Source organism: Artibeus jamaicensis, unplaced genomic scaffold (assembly GCF_021234435.1).
Source record: "Artibeus jamaicensis isolate MK-2021 breed Jamaican fruit bat unplaced genomic scaffold, CSHL_Jam_final contig_470, whole genome shotgun sequence".
In the NCBI taxonomy this organism is placed as follows: domain Eukaryota; kingdom Metazoa; phylum Chordata; class Mammalia; order Chiroptera; family Phyllostomidae; genus Artibeus; species Artibeus jamaicensis.
Window position 1 is genome coordinate 139,203 of NW_026521849.1, and position 21,619 is coordinate 160,821.

Here is a 21,619-nt window from a genome sequence, read left to right on the forward strand (position 1 = left end):
AATTAAAAAGTGGGCAAAGGCCTTGAACAGGCAATTCTCCAAGGAGGACATACAGAGGATTCAGAGACATATGAAAAGATGCTCATTATCTCTAGCTATCAGGGAGATGCAAATTAAAACCACAATGAGGTACCACTTTTCACTGGTCAGAATGGCCATCATAAACAAAGCAACAAACAAGTATTGGAGAGGGTGTGGAAAAAAGGAGAGCCTAGTTCATTGTTGGTGGAATTGTAGACTGGTACAACCACTATGGAAAACAGTATGGAATCTTCTAAGAAAACTAAAAATGGACCTGCCTTATGACCCAGCAATTCCACTGTTGGGATTATATCCTAAGAACCCTAAAACACCAATCCAAAAGAATCTATGCACCCCAATGTTCAGAGCAGCACAATTTACAATAGCCAAGAGTTGGAAGCAACCTACGTGCCCATCAGTAAATGAATGGATCAAAAAACAATGGTACATATACACAATGGAATTCTATGCAACAGAAAGAAAGAAGGAGCTCCTACCCTCTGCAACAGCATGGATGGGACTGGAAAGCATTATGCTGAGTGAAATAAGCCAGGTGTTGAAAGACAAATACCATATGATCTCACCTTTAACAGGAAGCTAAAGAACAAAACAAACAAGCAAGCAAAATATTACCAAAGACACTGAAATAGAGAACAGGCAGACAGGGACCAGAGGGGAGGGTGGAGGGAATTTCAGAGGAAAAGGGGAAGGATTCACAGGAACAAGTGTAAAGGACACATGTACAAAAACTAACAAGGGTGGAAATGGGAGGGAGGTGGGGAGTGCTGTGGGGTAGGTGGACTGGGATGGGAGTAAAAGACAGAAAACTATACTTGAACAATAATTAAATAAAAAATAAATTAAAATTTAATGGTTTTAAAAAACACAGAAAATAACAAGTGTTGATAAAATATGTAGAAAATTGGAAGCTTTGCATACTATTGGTGAGATTTTAAAATGGTGCAGCCAATATGGAAAATAGTATGGAGGGTCCTCAAAACAGTAAAAGTAGAACTACTATTGATATATGATCCAGCAATCCTACTTATGGCTATATACCCAAAAGAACTGAAAGTAAAGTTCAAAGAGATATTTGTATACTGATGCTCACAGTAGCACATTTCTTAAAAAGTCAAGATGTGGAAGCAATACAAATTCATACAAGCAGAAAGTAAAATGGTGGTTACCCTTGGCTAGGGGAGAAGGGAAAATGAAGCTGTTGTTAAAGGGTATGGAGTTTCAGTTTTGCAAGATGAAAATGTTCTGGAGATTGGTTATACAACAATACCCATGTACTTAATACTGATGCAGAAGATGCTAAATAATGAAAATAAACAAACCAATCTCTCGAACACTTGATAATTTTACAATGATGAGTTAAGACTATTCTAAGAATAAAAGATTATATAATGTTTCAAAATCTAGAACTTAAAAGCAGGAAGCAAAAGAAAATGTGACTTCAGAATAATGAAGAATTTCTCTGAAAAGTGATAAAAAAGTACAAATGAAAAAAAAAACCCTTAAAATTTGACAATAAAATTCAGAATTTCTGTTCACCAAAACACACCATAAAGAAAATATCAAGTCAAAACAAAAAAAAAACTACTGCTGCTATAGGCATTTAAATAGCACAATCACAAGATACACAAACACGGAAGCACTAATAAATCTTTATATAAATGTTTGACATATACAAGAAAATTCAGTCATACTATTTATAATTTAAAATAAGTTAAATCAAATTACATTTTTAAAAAAGGTAAAGGAAACAACCCAAATATACACTAACAGATTACTCTGCGCTGTGTACTTTGTGTACAGCGACTGTTTGTACACACTGGGCAAAGTCAAGGACTAACAGGCAATTCTGGGGGCAAAAGGGAGTTACAGAAGGAGCGACTCTTCCCAAGAGTGAGGATCTTCGTCCTCAAAGTGCTCGCTCAGTCGAGTCCGATTGTTTCTGAATCCTTCCAGAACGTGAAAGGCACAGCAGAGCGGTAGTCAGTGTCCTAGCGAAAACGTGACTCTATGAATTTCCGGGAAGTGTAGTTATTCAGCAGACGATTGCTGCCGTGACAGCCCGGACACAGGGAATTTTGGGAAACATATAGTCCAGGGCAAGTGGGCACCAAACACTCAGGCCCGTTCCAGCTGGACAACGTGGCAGCTGGGTTTTAGATGAGGGGAGCCCTTCTGCTGAATAAGGTCAATTCTTGGTCGGCATCAGCCATCCCCACCCCTGTCCACGAAGAAGAACCTCCGTGCGAGCAAATGACCGAAGACCTTTTGCCGCATAATTTTCTGGGAAGTGTAGTTTTGTGGTTCGGACGCAATGGTCCTTACAGCAGTAGAGGGTAGCAGAGTTCACCGGAGGTTAAATTTTTGTTTTCTCCTGACTCCGCCAGAGTCTCCGGGAGCCACTCAGCAACTAGAGCTTCCGGCTGGGTAGTCTCGCAGAAAGTCCAGGCTGAGACCACGTGGGGCCGCAGTAACTGCTGGGAAGTGTAGTTTTGCTGGCGGTGACAGAGAGAGGCTCTGGTAACTAGTGTCCCTGACTTGGGGAGCCTGAGATCTGCCGCTGTTCCGTGGAGTAATCCTGGGCCAGGCGGAGTTCTCCGTCCTGAAAGCTGAGAAGACTCTCGGCAGTGCAGTTCCCGTAAGGGGGGCGCCCATTGTCCACTCACAGCTACCCGGCGCATCGGGCAGGCGGATTTGGGGTTGCTTGGGTGCCGGGAGGACGGCCCGTGGGCCTCAGGCTAATGGCACTGCATGCTGGGCACGGCCCGACACCTTGCTGTGCTCGAAGTCTTCTCCTTGGTGTGAATTGTGGTAGGGTCTTAGCTTTCTGGGCTTCTCTGCCTTGCTCTGTAAAAGGGACCCCAGGGTGGCACTTACTTGACAGAGCTTGTGAAAAGAAAATGGGCGAATGAGTGTAGAGTACAAACTGGAAGAAAACGCCATCTACAGTTGTTTTTGTTATCCAGTGATGAAGCTGACACTTTCCAGTTGTGTAACCTTGAACAAATTGCTTCAAAATGCCAAGTTTCCGTTTTCTCATTGTTTAAAAAAGAAATCTGGAATAATATGAATGCCCACCATGCACAGAGTAGTGAAGATTAATTAAGCTCATATTTAACATTACTAGTGTTGTTTTATGAGTTTGTCTCAAGTATATAAACTTTGATTTACATGCAGGTGGCACCTGGTAAATGGTTAGTTACCTCATGCCAAGGAACACTGTTAGTTCAGGGAAAGACTGGAGCCCTAGAAAATGATTCCCCTTGTGCCTTTCCATGCACGTGTGTCTCAGAGCTGCAAGATAAGCCTGATTTTTCAGGACTGTGTTTTCCTGTTCTTAATCTTTCTCAGGAAAGTCCCCTCCTGTTAGACAAGAGCCTGGAAAGAGGACTGTGTTGACTATTGGAAATTGCAAAGTCATGTTCCAGGTAAGTATGTCTCCATATCTTCCTGAAACACTTTTTTTTTCTAAATCAGGACTCTTGAGCGTTCGCTTTCCTTGTCCTTCCAGTTTCCTCCTAACAAAGTGTATTTAGGGACAGGATCTATGATTCCTCTCATTGTAGCAAAGGATGGAGCCTGAAGAACTCCCAGGTACTATGTTCTCTGTTTTTCCTCTTTTCTCCCAGTTTTCTGCTAGAAGTCTCCATAGAGTCTTGAGCAAAATTTTTAAAAATTACAATTAAAGATTCAAGTTGGGAATTTTAGGTTATTTGCTTTATGGTTGTTAAGGTTGTATCATGTGGTCTCAATTAATGGTATATCATTTCTTTTAGTTATTAAGTCGATAGATGTTTGGAGTCATCTTGTTCCTCCCTTTCTGTTATAACTCACAGTCAGACATTTCAGTTAGTTCTAAAATATATACAGTATATATACAAAATCTGATCATTAGTTACCCCATCACTGCCACCCTGGTGCAAGCCAACCTAGATTATTGCAGTAGCCTCCTAGTGGGATTCTCTGTTTCTGCCCTTGATCCTCTTCAGTCTTTTCTCAGTACAGCTGTCACAGTGATTCTCTTATTATTTAAAATGCTGTTATTTCTCAGCTTAGAACTGTTCACCTAATTCAGAATAGAAGTCAGAGTTCTGTAGTGACTTAAAAAGCTCTGTACTATTAGACTGTTGATTGCCTCTCTGATCTTATCTTTCCTTGTCTCCTTGTTCCCTGTGGGCTCCAGCCACACTGGCTTACAGCCTCCAGGCCTTGGAAGTTACTGTCCTGTTTGGAATATTCTTTCCTCACATATGCACAGTCTGGCATTCTTACCTTCCTTGTATCTTTTCTCAGTAAATTTTACTTACTTTCTCAGTAAAGCTTGCCTAAACACCTGTTTAAAATTGTCAGTGACCTTTCAACTACCACTTTCACTCCTCCATTACTGTTATTGTTTTCCATAATACTCACCACTCAGTAGCTGTCACTGTGTTTCATGAATATATATGCTCATGGTTTGTTTCCTCCCATGGGGAAGGTTTTTTCCCCCCCTATTTGTTTATTATTTTATCTTCAGTGCCCAGAGTGATACCTGACATAAAATAGATGCTTACTAAATAGTTGTTGAATGAGTGATGAAACAGTGGTGGGCAGAATCATGGGGCAGATGATGAAGCCTGCATAGGAGAAGGTATGAGTGGCAGATGTGCATATTGGGCAGAGTCTGGTTTCTTGGGAGTATTAGATAATTAGAATTGAAAAAAATATTATTTTAAAAGTAAAAGCTAAAGTAAACTGACTGCCAAACTCATTAAATGATTATGTCCTCAACATTTACGTAGTACATAAGGAAGAATCTTACATAGGTTTGGGTGTATCTTACATAGGTTTGACATGCAGGGCTCATGAGCTAGAGTAATACTGTCTAAGAGAATTTTCTTCTATAGTGGAAATAGTTTATATGTGTGCTGTCCAGTAAGGTAGCCATCAGTCCCATATGACTCTTGAGTATTTGAGTTATGACTAGAGTGACTAAGGAACTGATTTTTTAATTTTATTTAATGTTTAATTTAAATTTTTATAGCCAGATGTGGCTAGTGGCTACTGTATTGAATAGTGCAGGACTGGTACAAAAATAAGAAAGTATAAGAAATTAAGATAGGTACCAGACAAATATCTTGAGTTATTCTGGGGACAAAGATAATTGAACATCCCTATCTGCCCATGCAATTGAAGGAGAAGAGGAAGCATCCCAAGAAAAAGCAAAGCTGGAACTGGTTTTTGTCACTCATAGTACCAGGGAGGCAGAGGAGGAAGTGGAGTTATACTGAACTGAGAGGATACCTTGAGCATAGGTGGAGAGGCTTAAGAGAGTTTTTCAAGGAACTGCAAACATTTTCTAAAGCAGTGGTTCATGAGATTTTTGCCCCCCCCACCAACCACACTCATGGAGGACATTTGCTAATATTTAGAAATATTTTTGGTTGTCACAACTCTGCAGGAGGGGAGTTGCTACTAGTGTAGAATGAGTAGAGGTTAGGGATGCTATTGTCACAGGTGGACATAGGTAACAAGGTTCTTGGTGATTGGTACAAAAAATTGAACCGAACACCCAAAGTTTATAGGAGAGAACATGGGAGCAGGCCAACTCCAAGCAGAGATTGACCTCATGGGCTGGAGGGACTCTATTCTTACAGGGTGGATCTTTCCTGGCTAGTTTTGGTGGGCTTTTACTGTGCATGTACAAGTAGTTGTATTACTTTAAAGCTACTGTACATGTGATCTCCAGTGATTTTCCCTGATTGGCCGCCAGGGAAGGGGGTCCCACAATGTTACCTAGTTGATCCCCCCTTCTCCTGGGGTCCTCCTTTACTAGGTTTGCATTTCCCTTCACCAGAGAATTATAGCTCTCCATGTTAGAGATTGGTGAAAAGGAAAGGAATTATTTATTCAAGTTATACAGACTTAAGAGTAATGACTTAATGTCTTCATCAAAATCCCAAAGACCCTTAAAACACCCACAAACACACACTGTCCTTCTTTCCCCCTTTGCCCAGTCGAAGGTACCATATCTCAGGAAAAGAAATAGGAAGCCACGTGGTGGTTCTCTACTCAAGCTGCATGATTCTTCTCATGGCTTCGGGGTGTGGGGGGGGTGGTCCCCTGACTCTGGCCAAAGCTGTGTGGTGATTCTCTCTCACATGGATGCATGATTTCCCATTCTAGCCAAAAGCATGTGGTTCTCTCCTCAAAGGCTGCCACGTCTGCATTTAAATCCCGGGCCAATCTTCCTCGTAGCCCCATTTCCGACTCCTCCCACAATCAGCTACACTTGCCAGGACTTCAGTATCCTCCCAGCTTTACTGGGCTGCCATAGTTAGTGTGGGCAGGCATGGCCCAGTATCGTGGAGCCAATCATCTCCAAGCTCTCAGGCAGGCACTGTAATGGGGTGGGGGCGGGGTTTGGGAGTTGCCTCCCAGTTACATTATGGGTGGAAGTCACTCCTTTCTCACTGGCTCAAAGCAGGGCCATAGCTATTTAACATATCTATGAAACCAGTTAAAAGTTATAGATATGTTTATTGACCATTCCAGAGGTTAATCTGTGAAACTGTTGCTATGCAAAACAACTCAATGGCCCTGCTCCATGTATCCCATCCCCCCAGCTCAGGGGTGAGCCTTGTGGGGGTGAGGACATCCCATATTTTTAATATTTCCTGGACATCCTGAGTTCTGGACCCCATTACAAATCCTTCTTTTAGGGCATCCTCCTGCACTACTAAATATCCTAAAATTCAAAGGACAGCTCTCCACAACATAAGAATTATCCAGCCTAAAATGTAAGTAGTGCCAAGGTTGAAAAATCCTGATCTAACTAAAGAGCAAAGAGTATTAGTTAATTATATTTGACTTTTCTTCTTTAAACTTTTAATACAGTGACATTTATAATGTGTTCAAAATGTTACAGAACAACAGGCTCCCCCTCCCCCCGAGGACAGAATACTAAGATCTCCCTGGCTATTCTGTCTGCCACCAATTGGAAAGACATCGCTCAATGCCAGAGATTTGTGAAAAGGAAAGTAAATGTTTATTTAATGCTATTCAGGCCTAATGCCTCCAGTAAAATATCAAAGTCCTTTAGGGTATACACCTACACACACAGCTCTCCCTTTTCCCACTGTCCCAACTCCGGGTACTGTAAATCAGGAAAAGAGCACACATCCATTTTTCCAGGCTGCTGGTATCATCAGCTGTGTTGAATGTCAGGCAGGATCTCTAGTTAATCCAAAGTCATGTGGCACCTTCTCACAGTCCACTGGCAAGAGTTCTTTATACCCATTTTTCCAGTCAAAGTCTCTCCTGCCTCCTAGGCCACGCAGCCAAAGGGAGCATCCCAAAGCTGCGTGGGCCTCTTCTACCAAAGCTGTAGGGGTCTGCACTCTGGCCAAAACCACATGGTTCTCCTTCTCACCTCACCAAGAGGGGATCCTAACTCTGCTGAAACTGCGTGGCTCTCTCTTACATGACTGCAGGAGTCCTCACTCTGCCCCAAACCGCGTGGCTCTCCTCTCCACCTGGCTGCAGGGATCTCTATTCTGGCAAAGCTGTGTGGTTCTCTCTTTCACGCTGCTGAAACTGCATGGCTCCCCCTTCTACCTGCAGAGGTCTGCACTGTGGCCAAAACCGCATGGTTCTCCCTCCTCTTCACCTCAGCAAGAGGGGGTTTTAACTCTGCTGAAACTGTGTGGCACTCCCCAATGGCTGCCGCGTCTGGGTCTAAATCTCCACACCTATCCTCCTTTGCAGCCCCATTTCCAACTCCTCCTACAATCAGTTACACCTGCCAGTACTCCCATATCATTGCAAGTTTACTGGGCTGCCATCATTAGTCTGGGCAGGTATGGCCCCATGTCGTGGAGCCAATCAACTCCAAGCTCCTATGCAGGTGCTGTAACTCGGGGGACCAACCCCCAGTTTCATCCTGGGTAGAAGTCACTCCCTTCTTCCTGGCTCAAAGCAAGGCCAAAGCTATTTAACATATCTATGAAACCAGTTAAAGGTTATAGATATGTTAAGTGACCATCCCAGAGGTTAGCTGTAAAACTGTTACTATGCAAAACAGCTCTCAAAGGCCCTGGCTCCATTTGTCTTTTCCCCCTGGGGGGCGGGGGATGAGGACATCTTAATATTTCCTGGACACCCTGAGCTCTGGACCCCATCCCAAATCCTTTTTTTGGGGCCCCCCTCCTGGCTGAGCCCTGTTACAAAAACTTAAAATATGAAATAACTTTGCATTGGTGGTGATATGGACACCAGCCTGCAGTGTCCATGTCATTATGAATGAAATAAGACATTCACACAGACTATCGTGTCCAGTGGAAAAAAAGGGACAGCATGGCTTTTTCTTTCACGGGGAGTGAAAGCCTTGGCCCTTTCCATGACCAGCCTTTATTGGGTTTCTCAGCACATTACAGTATTGTCTTCATTTACTATGCACAGGTGGTTACCTTTTACAGAAAACAAAGGAGCCAATGCCACTAATGACAATCACAGAAGAGGGATATTTGCAAAGGCAAAAGTGGTTGGACTGGTTATGCTGGTCCTAGGAAGGTTTAGCATGGACTTTAGGAAGTTATTTTGCAGTAAATGTTTGCCACAAATTCGGGTGAGGGGGTTTTTTAGCAAAAAGCAAGACTAAAAGCAGCCTAGGCATATTGCAGGCCTGATTACCCATGAAGAACTTATCCGTGGGTGTTGGTCCTGTGCATCTCTGAGCTGGAGCTGGGCCCACGCCACGCAGAATGGTCTCCTACAGGTGCAAGAATAAAATGTAGTGTTTTATGCATTTAGCATAGTTAACATAATGTTGGTAAGAGTAAATACAAATGAAAAACAGAATTTTCCCTGGTGCCAAAAGGGAAAAAGATCTTCTCCCTCTGTCTTTTCTTAGAATATTTCCTTGAGAAAAACCTGTCATTGTAAATCCTTTCCTGGTCTCCTTGAGATGCTTGTAAATCTTTTTCAAAGTGAAATAAGACTCTGCCAATTTTACAAGGAAGTAAAGGCTTGCTTAGGTCCCTGGAGCCATCTTTTAGAAATGATGCACCCTTAACTACCTGTTTGTGGGAGTTTAGCCTGGGCTTCTTGCTCCAAGGTCTAACTTTCTACTTGTCATACAGATATGAGAAGTTTTCTTTTTCTTTGGGATAAAGGCAATTAACACAGATGGCTACCATAACTACGAGCTGAATTTAGGATGAGCTGTGTGTCGCAAGAGATGCTGTTAAGTCCTCTCACTGGAGGACAAGTTATTTATTTTGAAAGCATGTATGTAATGATTGTACCTACCTAGCTTTTTAAAAGGGTAAGATTTCTTTCCATCCTTAAAGTCTTCAGACTTAAGGAAATGTAATACACCTCACGGGAAATTAGTGATTTCCCGTGAAGTGTATTACAGTCTGGTTTAATGTTTAGTCAATAATAAAGCCTGTGACTTTCATTTCTACATTTTAGAGATGATTTTCTGCCTGGCAGGTATGGTTTTTAATTATTTCCCCAACACCTGACAAACGTAAATTCCCACTTTAAAATCAAAGACCAGTGTCACTAGTGAACATACATGTCAAATATTCCAATAAAGTAATAGAATACTGACCCACTGGTGGAGTGAAAAATTCACCATAGCCAAACAATGTCTATTTCACCAGTGACAGATATTAATAATGCCATTTTAAATGCATGTTTTTACACATATTACAATTTCACTAACCAATAAGCTATTATTGAACATTTAAACTTTTTCTAAAGTTTTGCTGTTTTAAATATCACCATGAATGAGAACTTTTTGGGGGAAGAAATCTGTTTCCTTAGAATATTTTCCTTGAAATATGCCCTTTCATTCTTTACCTTTACTTTAAGGTCCTATTTAAGGACTACCAATGTTGTGAAACCATCTGTCAGTCTTCTTGCCTAGCAAGTCATAAATTATCCTAAATTATTTTAATTACAAATTGATTTTCAATACAAGGTTTAAGAATATGCCATAAATGTTTGTTTTTTATAAATTAGTTACATATATGTCTATCTCTAATTAAAAATGTCTTTTTTTAACTCATTGGATGATTATTATTTTTAAAGATTTTATTTGTTTATTTTTAGAGAGAGGGAAAGAAGGGAGAAAGATGGAGAGAAACAATGTGTGGTTGCCTCTCTCACACCCCACACTGGGGACCTGGCCTTCAACCCAGGCATGTACCCTCACTGGGAATCAAACCAGCAACCCCTTGGTTTGTAGGTTGTTACTCAATCCACTGAGCCACACCAGCCAGGGCTGGATAATTTTTTTGAACCATAGTGGATCATCATTTTTATTTGTATGTAAGCTATAAAAAACACAGGTAAGCCCTTGACTATGTACTGTCAAATGTTGAATGCTGATTCTTAAAATTTTTTGATTCTATTCCCTTTGACAAAATTAACTCTCCTGAAGCAAAGCGCTTATATTTTCTCTCACCCTTATTGTTCAGCAATGCCAGGAACACAATGATCTTATTATTACTTATTATTACTTAGATTGATTTTTGTTACAATTGCTGATCCTTGTTCCCTTTCTTCTACAACCACGGTAACTTTACCGCTTTTCCAGTGACAGAAGAGGCCTGGGCTACAGTTGAGCCTAAACATGTTTACTATTTCAGGTAACGTTTAGTGATGTGGCCATAGACTTCTCTTATGAAGAGTGGGAATGGCTAGATTCTGCTCAGAGGAATTTATACAAGGATGTGATGGTCCAGAACTATGAGAACCTGGTCTCTCTAGGTAAGCACATTATAATTTGCTTACCTCCACCTCTACCTCAATGGAAGAGATCTTTTTTTTTATCTTCCACTCTGAATTGATGGAAATCTTCCTGAGTAAATGGCTGAATTTCTCTTTCATGTTCCCAAGGAAATGTGTAGCTCTGTTGTACCCTGCCTGAAGCTTACCTTCCTGTTTCAGCAAACATTCTTCCAACCTTCCTTTGGTCTTTTTTGTGATGACGACATCTCTTTCCTGAGGATCACATCTCAAACAAGTTCTGTGTTTTTCCTGTAAGCAGGCCTTTTCATACCTAAGCCATATGTGATCACTTTATTAGAGGATGGGAAAGAACCTTGGATAGTGGAGAAAAACCTGACAAAAGATATGTTTTCAGGTGAGTCATGGTGAATCAGGCAAAAGAGGTCTTTGTTGCAGATGCTTGTAGAAAGTGGGGGGCATTTTAGGATATTTTAGGGAGACTGTCTTCAGAGATTCCCAAATGTAAAAAAATTGAGAAACCCTTAAACTTTGATTTCAAAATGACCATTTGTCCGTCCCAAATTATCTTTCTGTATTACTCATGTCATCTAATCAAAAGGTTTTGCCTTCATGATAATTTACTTTATTTGAAACAAAATAAGGCAAATACTCTTTTAAGTCTACTTAAGAAAAAATATAGTGATGGATTTAAGTTAAGAAAAGCTGTCAATTAGATGGAAAATCACTTTTCCACTAAGGCTGAACTTCAAAGATCAAATGCAAAACATAAGTGTTAAAGGAAGTAAGGAATGTGTAAGAAAGTTTCTAAGAACAGTATTTTCTAATATCCAATAAAATTATCATTTTATACAGATCCTGCAGAGCCATAAAGTATATTTATATTATTTTGTTGTCATTGTAACTGTTTAATGCACTATAAATTCTCCATTTTAAGTATAATAATATGACAGCAAATTGAGATTAATCAAAGGTTGTAGAGTCAAGGTTTTGAGACAAAATGTGTTCTTTCATATAAATATCAGCATAAAACTTTGACTTAGATTCTAGAATGGCTTCTGCATTTTCTTTCTGATGGTTTCATTTTTCCATATACTGCCTGCTCTTCTTTAACCTATATCCCTTATTAGACTCTGTTCCTGCCTCTGTGAGCTATCCATATTCTCCATGCTCTGCTTTAACTTTTTAAAAATATGTTATGTATTTATTTCTCGAGAGAGGGGAAGGGAAGGAGAAAGAGTGAGAAAGAAACATCAATGTATGGTTGCCTCTCATGCGTCCCCTGCTGGGAACTGGCCTGCAACCCAGGCATGTGCCCTGACTGGGAATTGAACCTCGATACTCTGGTTCGCAGGCCCGCGCTCAATCCACTGAGCTATGCCAGCCAGGGCTGCTTTAACTTTTTGTTAGAAATCATTGAATATATCACAGTGGTCAGAAACATGTGTTTTTGAGCTGGGGGAGAGGTGGGACTTTATTTTTATTTATCCAATTCTATTTCTACCATAGAAATTTCCCAGAAGTACAGAAAAGTAGTATTTTGCTTTCTTAATATATTTCAGATTGGAAATTAAGATGGGAAAATGAAGAATTATCAACGAAGGAGAATGTTTATGGTGATGATTCAACCCAAATGGTAATAATGGAGAAAATTATAAAACAAAGTCATGAATTTTCAAATTTTAACAAAGGCTGGGAATATATAGAAAAGTTGGAGGGGAAGCATGAAAATCAGGTAGAACATTTCAGACCAGTTACTCTCCCCTTTAGAGAAAGTCCCACCGGGGAATTATTGGGTTGGCCAAAAAGTTCATTTGCTTTTTTTCTGTAAAGTGGCTTTAGTAGGGGTTAGTTGTCTTTAACTGCATTCAAAACAATTCTATTAGTTTGTACTGTGACAGCTGTCATATCAGTGTTGACTTAAAAAAACTTAAATAGATGAATTTTTTATATCTATTATAATATTGAAGATGGAAGAAAATATGCAACATTTTTGGTATATTACGCTTTATTTTCTTTTTAAGTATATTTTATTGATTATGTCATTACAGTTGTCCCATTTCCCCCCCTTCATTCCCCTCCCCCATGCACACCCCCTCCTCCCCACTCCCCCACTTTAGTTCATGTCAATGTGTCACAAGTTCTTTAGCTTCTACATTTCCCACACTACTCTTGTCCTCTCCCTGTCTATTTTCTACCTACTGTCTATGCTACTTATTCTCTGTACCTGTCCCCCACCTCCTCCTCCCACTCCCCTGTTGCTAACCCTCCATGTGATCTCCATTTCTATGGTTCTGCTCCTGATCTAGCTGTCCTCTTAATTTGCTTTTGTTGTACATGTGATTGTTAATAACTTTGAGTTTGCTGTCCTTTCACTGTTCATCTTTTTTATCTTCTTTTTCTTAGATAAGCCCCTTTAACATTTCATATAATAAGGGCTTGGTGATGATGAACTTGAACTTGACCTTATCTGAGAAGCACTTTATCTGTCCTTCCATTCTAAATGAAAGCTTTGCTGAATAGAGCAATCTTGGATGTAGGTCCTTGCCTTTCATAACTTGGAATACTTCTTTCCAGCCCCATCTTGCCTGTAAGGTCTCTTTTGAGAAATCAGCTGACAGTCTGATGGGAACTCCTTTGTAGGTGACTGTCCCCTTATCTCTTGCTGCTTCTAGGATTCTCTCCTTCATTTTAATCTTCGCTAATGTAATTGTGATGTGCCTTGGTGTGTTCCTTCTTGGGTCCAACTTCTTAGGGACTCTCTGAGCTTCCTGGACTTCCTGGAAGTCTATTGCCTTTACCAGATTGGGGAAGTTTTCCTTTATTATTTGTTCAAATAAGTTTTCCACTTGTTGCTGTTCCTCTTCCCCTTCTGGTACCCCTATAATTCAGATGTTGTAATGTTTAAAGATGTCCTGGAGGTTCCTAAGCCTTTCCTCATTTTTTTGAATTCTTATTTGTTCATTCTTTTCTGGTTAGATATTTCTTTCTTCCTTCTGGTCCACTGCACTGATTTGAGGCCCAGTTTCTTTTCCATCTGTATTGGTTCCCTGTGCATTTCCCTTCATTTCACTTAGTGTAGCCTTCATTTTTTCATCTAATTTGTGACTAAAATCAACCAGTTCTGTGAGCATCCTGATCACCAGTGTTTTGAACTGTGCATCTGATAGGTTGGCTATCTCTTGGTCGCTTAGAAGAATTGGCTCCGGGGTTTTGAGTTGTTCTTCTGCTTGAGTCATAATGTTTTGGTTTGTTCATGCCTGTTACATATAAGGGGCGAATGCTTATGTGTTCACCAGGACTGGTCAACCCAGTCACTGGGTTGTGACTGGGGGCAGGGTCAGAGAGGGGAAAATGGCATTTGTTCTGCTCTCCCTTGGATTTTGGTCCCCTCTGGCACTTCCCACAAGCAAATTAGGCCCTTCTGGTGCTGGTTCCCGGGTGGGTGGGCTTGTATACATTCTAGGACCCTGTGGGTCTCTCCAAGGAACTCTCCTGTGAGGCTGGGAGCCTCTCCTGGCACCTCAACCCCCACAAGTGTTTTCAGTCGGTGCTTTTAGGTTTTATTTCCTGGTGCTGGGGCCCTGTGGTGTGTGGTCTGTCTCACTGTCTGTTTTTTCACCTGGTTTATCTGTGCGTGAATGTGCGACTGTGGTCAGCCAGCTGCCTTGTGCCCTCACTGGGTCTGCCTGTTGCCACCCCATGCCTGGGATCTGCCAACTGCTGCCTGCACTCCTGGGTTGGTCCAGCAGCCACCACTTTTTCCTACTGCTACCCCTCTCTGCTGGCCACTGATTCTGCCCCTCTTATCGGTCTGGATGAATGGTTTGTTGTCGGACTTAAATACAGTTCAATTTTTTGTCTGTTTTGGTTGTGTTTTTGTTTCTAAATCTGTTGTCCTTAATTTTGGTTGTGTGAGGAAGTACAGTGTTTCCACCTATGCCTCCATCTTGTATGGAAGTCCTGCTTTATTATTTCAAGAAAGGTAAAACATAACGGAAATGCAAAAAATGATTTGTGCCATCTATGGAGAAGATGCTGTGACTGATCCAATGTATCATAAGAGGTTTGTGGAGTTTTGTGCTGGAGATTTCTCACTGGACTGATGCTCCACGGTCAGGTAGACCAGTTGAAATTAATAGCAATCAAATCAGGATGCTAATTGAGAATAACCAATGTTATACCATGTTGGATATAACTGATATATTCAAAATATCCAAATCAAGAAAGTTATTGGTGAAAATAAAAAATGTGTCTTTTATTTTATGAAAAACTAAATGAACTTTTGGCCAACCTAATGTTTACAGATATAATACATGTAGAAGTCTTTTCCATTTAAATTTAAAGTCTATTTTTTCTGAATTACAGAGAATTTCTGCTGAAGGGAAATCACATGAACATGACATGTTTATGAAGAACTTAACAAAAAAGTCATGTATAAAAAATGAGAATATCAGTGGTGGAAAGAAACTTTTGAATTCTAATTTAAGTGTGGCAGCCTTCAGCCAGAGCAAATCTCTTATCCTTCACCAGACTTACAATAGAGAGAAAGTCTATACATGCGGTGAATGTGGGAAAGCCTTTGGCAAACAATCAATTCTTAATCGCCACTGGAGAATTCATACAGGAGAGAAACCTTATGAATGTCATGAATGTGGGAAGACTTTTAGCCACGGCTCATCCCTTACTCGACATCAGATAAGCCATAGTGGTGAGAAACCTTACAAGTGTATTGAATGTGGGAAGGCCTTTAGCCATGTCTCATCACTTACTAACCATCAAAGCACTCACACTGGAGAGAAACCATATGAATGTATGAACTGTGGAAAGTCTTTCAGTCGTGTTTCACATCTCATTGAGCATCTGAGAATTCATACTCAAGAAAAACTCTATGAGTGTCGAATATGTGAGAAGGCCTTCATTCATAGGTCATCTCTTATTCACCACCAGAAAATTCATACTGGAGAGAAACCTTACAAATGCAGTGAATGTGGTAAAGCCTTTTGCTGTAGCTCACACCTTACTCGACATCAAAGAATTCATGCTATAGAGAAACAGTTTGAATGCAACAAATGTCTGAAAATCTTTAGTAGCCTCTCATTTCTTATTCAGCATCAGAGTATTCATACTGAAGAAAAACCCTTTGAATGTCAAAAATGCAGGAAATCCTTCAACCAGCCTGAATCACTGAATATGCATATGAGAAATCACACTAGATTGAAACCTTATGAATGCAGTATATGTGGGAAAGCATTTAGTCACAGGTCATCCTTGCTTCAACATCACAGAATTCATACTGGAGAGAAACCATATGAATGTATTAAATGTGGAAAGACCTTCAGTTGTAGTTCAAACCTTACTGTACATCAGAGAATTCATACTGGAGAAAAGCCATATAAATGTAATATATGTGGGAAAGCTTTTAGCAAAGGCTCAAATCTTACTGCCCATCAGAGAATACATAATGGAGAGAAATTCAACAGTGCCATAAGTGTGGAAGAATCTTTAGGTTATATGAATCACTATATGTGTGAAAAATCATGCAAAAGAGAAAGTGTATGAATGCAGCATTTGTTGTAATACAAGTCAGCCACCAATCCTCCCTGATTCAGAATCAGAAGATTTATATTGGAGAAAAGTCTTATGAATGTAATGACTATGGGGAGGTCTTTAGCAATGGAACAAGCCTTATTGTTCAGAGCTCACACTGTGGAGAGACCAAATGAAGGCAATAAATGTGAGAATGCCTTTAGCCAGTATTAATCCCTTAATTGACACAAGTGAATCACACTGTACTTAATGATATATATATATATATCATTATGTACATGATATGTAATGATATATATCCACACACATATATATATATAACAATAAAACAAATTGTGAAAGACATTAGGCAATATGAATTTCTTATAAAAGCATACAAACAAAGCTTATGTATGAAATTTAGCAAAGTGTTCACTAAGTTCTTATTTTCCTAGACATGTAATGTCTAGAGAAACCTGATATTTTGATGCTAGAACTACTTGAAGGATGTAGGAATTATGCATAAATCTTTACAATGAAGCTATTTATAAATACTTTTACAGGAGAGCAAGCAAAAAAGCATATTATAAATAAATATGCATTTCTTATAGCAGTAGCTTGCAATTTTACTTGAGTCCTACATAGAAATTTGGTCATCAAATGAATTGAGTAAATGTTACAAAGTTGCAAATTAAAGCTGCAAAGAAGTAAAAAGTGGTGTGAATAAAATTCTTGGTCTCTAATAAAATCACTTGTATATAATAAACTCACTGTGACATCAATATTTTTTTCAAGATTTTATCCATTCATGTTTAGGGAGGGGAAGGGAGGGAGAAAAAGAGGGAGAGAAACATCAGTGTGTGGTTGCCTTTCATATGCCCCCTACTGAGGATCTGGCTCACAACCCGGGCATGTGCTCTAGACTGGGAATTGAACCAGCAACCCTTTGGTTTGCAGGCTGGCACTCAATCCACTGAGCCACACTAGCCAGAGCACACTGATAATTCTTGCAAAACTTTCTACTGTGTTCGTCTTAAAGAATTAAGATCAGACTTACTACAACCTGTAGTGAGATACTAGCAAACCTAAAGAAAAATTACTCCTCTGCTAAGAATGTCATTATTTTGGTAAGGACAATTCATAGTCTATTTCTAGCTGGATTAATTCACACATTTTGATTTTGTACAATTATTGTAAGAAGATAACCAAGAAACAACACACTATGAAAGATCAGAATAGGCTCACTATGGATATGTATTTCAATGTGAATCCTAAAAAATGAAGACCAAGTATGTAGCAGTGTACAAGCACACACATACTGGGGGTCACTGTAGACAAAGCAGGCAAGCAAGTTCTGTTATGCTTGCTGCAGTTGGACTCTTATGATCCAGTGTCTAGCTTCAAGTTTTATGGTTTCAGGCTATCACTGTTGGCAGCATCATTAGTAATAGCAGTGGTCATTTCTCCCTCCATGAATCATAGTTATAGGGGTTTACTTTGAAATTAATAGAGCTTTCTCCGTTACTTCTCCAGCCCACCCACTTACTTTAAAAGCATTGATTTTCTGCAATATATGTCTTGAAATAAGAGGTTTTGCTTTCTACAGTGAACTTTGAGAGATAATTGTGGTTTATATGGGAGATAGCTTCAAATATACGAAGTTTTATATAAGAAATGGAGTAGTCTTACCGGTCCCCATGGTTTCCTATCTTGTGACTAGAAAGGAACACAGATCAATTATTAAGACTGTGTGGACACTGTTGGAGGTAAAGGGCAGTTTATATTTCAGGTTATGTTCTCTATGGCAGGTATTTCCATGCCTCCTTGAGCAAAATATTTTTCCCTTTGGCCATGCAGTTCCTTCAGCCTAAAATATTTCCCATATTCCCCTTATTATCAAGCTTACTTGCCAGAAAGAGTACTGTTCATGTTTCAGAGTTCACTTGAGGTATTACCCCAGGCTTCCTCAGGTAATAATGAAAAGAATGAGGGTTAAAAAAAAAAGACATATAGAAGACAGTGGCAGACATAAGTTCCTCCTTTCCAGTAATTATTTTAAATATAAATGGATTAAACTCATGAATCAAAAGATGAATATTGGTAGGATGTGTTTAAAGATTTTACTTATTTTTAGAGAGGAAGAGCAAGAGAATAAGAGGGAGAGAAATTGGTTGCCTCTCAAATGCCACCAACCAGAAACCTGGTCCACAGCCAGGCATGTACGCTGACTAGAAATTGAACTGGTAACCTTTTTGTTTACAGGATGATGCCCAACCCACTGAGCCATACCAGTCAGGACTAGAATAGATTTTTAAAAACAAGCCAAAAAACCATGATCCACTATATGTCGTACATAAGACTCACATTAGAACCAAAAACAAATAAGTTTTTGAAAGTGAAAGGGTGGAAAGCTTTTTCATGCAAATAGTAACCAAAAGAGAGCTATGGTGTCTATACTAGTATTAGACAAAAACATGCTTTAAGTCCAAAAAGATTACAAGTGAACTAGAAGGTCATTATATATTAATAAAATGTTCAACATAGCAAGAAGATATGTTATAAACATTTACACATCTAATAACATTCCAATCAAAATATATGAAGCAAAAATTGACAGAATTGAAGAGAGGAATAGACAGTTCTACATTAACAGTGGGTGACTTCAGTACCCCAACTTCAATAATGGATAGCTCAACCACACAATACAAAAAGAAATGGAGGATTTGACTCAATAAACCAACAACACCTAACAGACAACACTACCTCAGAACTGCAGAATACATATTCCTCTCAATTGCACATGGGACATTCTCCAGGATAGACCATATACAAGTATTAATAGATTTAAAAACATGTCATACTAAGTAACTTCCTTGCCAACAACAAGATTAAGCCAGACAATACAAAAGGGAAAACTGGAAAATTCTTATGTGGAAATTAAACTGCACTCTTTTTAAAAAATATTTTATTTTTCTAAAGAGAGGGGAAGGGAGGTAAAAAGAGAGGAAGAGAAACATCAATATGTGGTTGCCTCCTGTGTGACCCTACCTGGTGATCTGCCTTGCAACCCAGACATGTGCCTTGGCTAGGAACCAAGCCAGTGACTGAGAGACCTAGGCAGGCCTAGGAGTAACGGAAAATCACCAGGCAGGAAACAGAACTGGTGGGAACCTGCCTGCCCAGGAAACTGCCTGCTGACCCCACCCAGGACAAACAGATGCTTGGCTAAGATTGAGGTTGGCCTATCTAGCATGGCATAACAGGATGCAGTTTTAACTCCAGGCTGACAAGATGTATCAGGAACAACAGTCATACAGAAACAGCACCCAGCAACCAGCTCTAGCCAATTAGACTCTGATACCCCAACCAGTTATCCTTTGTGGGTTTTTGTGCTTAAAAACTCTGCCCTAAAAACAACCGAGTGAGTCTTAACCTCCCTTGGTTGGCTCCCCAGCCTCCCTTGGTTGGCTCCACTTTCCTCTCTTTTTCCCCACTAATAAACCCTGCCCCACTGTGTCTGTCTGTCTAGTTTCTTGAATGACTTCGACCTAACAGTGACTTTTTGGTTTGCAGAATGGCACTCAATCCACTGAGCCACACCAGTCAGGGCTAAACTGCACACTTAAAACAACTGCTATGGTCTGAATATTGTGCACTCCCCAAATTCTTATGATGAATTCATACTGCTCAATGTGAGGGTATTAGGAGGTAGGGATTTTGGGAGGTTCTTAGGTAATGAGGGTAGAGTCTTCATGAATGGGATTAGCTTTCTTATAAAAGAGACCACAGAACTCCAGCACCTTTATGCCATGTGAGGATAAAATGAGAAATTTGTAACGTGGAAGAAAGCCCAACAATGCTGACACCTTGATCTCAGACTTCCAGCTTTAAGAACTGTGAATAATAAATTCCAGTTGCTTATAAGAAACCCAACCTTTGGTATTTTGTTATAGGAAACTGAATGGACTAAGACAACAATCATTGGGTCAAAGAAGAAATCACAAATTAAATCAGGAAATACTTAAAGATTAATGAAAAGGAAAACACAACTTAACAAACTTTATGGTATACAGCAAAAGCACTACTAGGAGTGAAACTTAAGAGCAGTAATTGCCTACATAAAATGATCAGAAATCAATAGCATAACTTCACGCCTTCAGGAATTACAAAAGAACAAACTAAAAGCTACAGATGGAAGGAAATAAGAAAAAAAACAGAGTGGAGATATTTAAATAGAAAACAGAAAAAAAGAAAATAAAATCAAAAGGTAAATAATTGAAAAGATTGAAAAAATTGATAAAACTCGATATTTTAGAGGATACAAAGATGAGGATGTTACAGAACAAGCCAAGGGCGGGTACAATATGCTATTTCCAAAAGGATCCCCAGGTTCGCTATGCCCACTGCCAGATGAAAGATGTCTCTTAATGCCAGAGATTTGTGAAAAGTAAAGGAAATGTTTAAAGCTATATAGACTTAAAGTAGTAACCTAATGTCTTTAAAATATTAAAGTCCTTTAGGATACCCACAGATGCACACAGTCCTTCCTTCTCCCTCTGCCCTAACCTGGGGTGCTGTATCTCAGGAAAAGAAGTAGAAGTCCATGATTCAGGCTGGAATGATCCTGGCACCATCAGCTGTGTTGCCGCCAGGATCTCCAGCTAATCCAAAGCCATGTGGCACTCTCATGGCCCACCAGCCAAATTCCTTTCACCCCTTTTATTCCAGGCAAAGTCTGTCCTGCTTCCTAAGCCATGTGACCAAAGGGAGCACCCCAAAGCTACATGGTCCTCACTCTGGCAAAACCGAATGGTTCTCTCTGGCATGGCTGCCAAGTCTGGGTTTAAATACCCATGGCAACCTTCCTCTGGACCCCCATTTCTAACTCCTCTTACAATCAGTTACCTGCCAGCATTTCTGTATTATTCCAAGTTTACTGGGCTGCCATCATGAGACTGGGCAGGTGTGGCCCCATGTCATGAAGCCAATCTTCTCCAAGCTCTCACACAGGTGCTGTAACCAGGGGCAGCTGCCCCCCAGTTACATCTTAGGTGGAAGTCACCTCCATCCCCCTGGCTCAAGGCATGGCCACAGCTATTTAACATATCTATGCAACCAGTTAAAGGTTATAGATATGTTAAATGACCATGCCAGCATGCAAAGCTATTGCTGTAAAAAACAGCTCTGCATGTTCCTGCTCCGTGTCCCTTCCCTGAACTCACACCTGTTGGGAAGAGGGGTGAGGACATCATATGTATCTTTCTAATATTTCCTGGACACCTTGAGTTCTGGACCCTATTCCAAATCCCTATTT

At 40.0% G+C, this 21,619-nt stretch overlaps 1 protein-coding gene across 7 annotated transcripts; it reads left to right on the forward strand.

Annotated features, from left to right (window-relative positions):
* Positions 1 to 2,171: 2,171 nt before the first annotated feature.
* Positions 2,172 to 17,069, forward strand: LOC119065228 (zinc finger protein 181-like). Of its 7 annotated transcripts, none has more exons than XM_053667584.1 (7): positions 2,172 to 2,677; positions 3,391 to 3,467; positions 10,138 to 10,226; positions 10,677 to 10,797; positions 11,075 to 11,173; positions 12,339 to 12,412; positions 15,145 to 17,069. In XM_053667584.1, the coding sequence occupies exons 3-7, from the start codon at positions 10,161 to 10,163 to the stop codon at positions 16,336 to 16,338; spliced, it is 1,554 nt and encodes a 517-aa protein (XP_053523559.1). In that variant the 5' UTR covers positions 2,172 to 2,677; positions 3,391 to 3,467; positions 10,138 to 10,160; the 3' UTR covers positions 16,339 to 17,069. The 7 variants fall into 7 exon arrangements, with proteins under 7 accessions (XP_053523559.1, XP_053523560.1, XP_037023050.2 ...); XM_053667585.1 differs by having other exon boundaries at positions 2,172 to 2,559; XM_037167155.2 differs by lacking the exon at positions 10,138 to 10,226 and having other exon boundaries at positions 2,172 to 2,850.
* Positions 17,070 to 21,619: the final 4,550 nt, after the last annotated feature.

Coding starts and splice junctions, on each gene's coding strand:
- LOC119065228 (XM_037167155.2), top strand. CDS start 2,781: ATGGCACTGCATGCTGGGCACGGCCCGACACCTTGCTGTGCTCGAAGT. Junction 2,851..3,390: donor TCTCCTTGGTGTGAATTGTG/GTAGGGTCTTAG, acceptor AATCTTTCTCAG/GAAAGTCCCCTCCTGTTAGA. Junction 10,798..11,074: donor TGAGAACCTGGTCTCTCTAG/GTAAGCACATTA, acceptor TTTTCCTGTAAG/CAGGCCTTTTCATACCTAAG.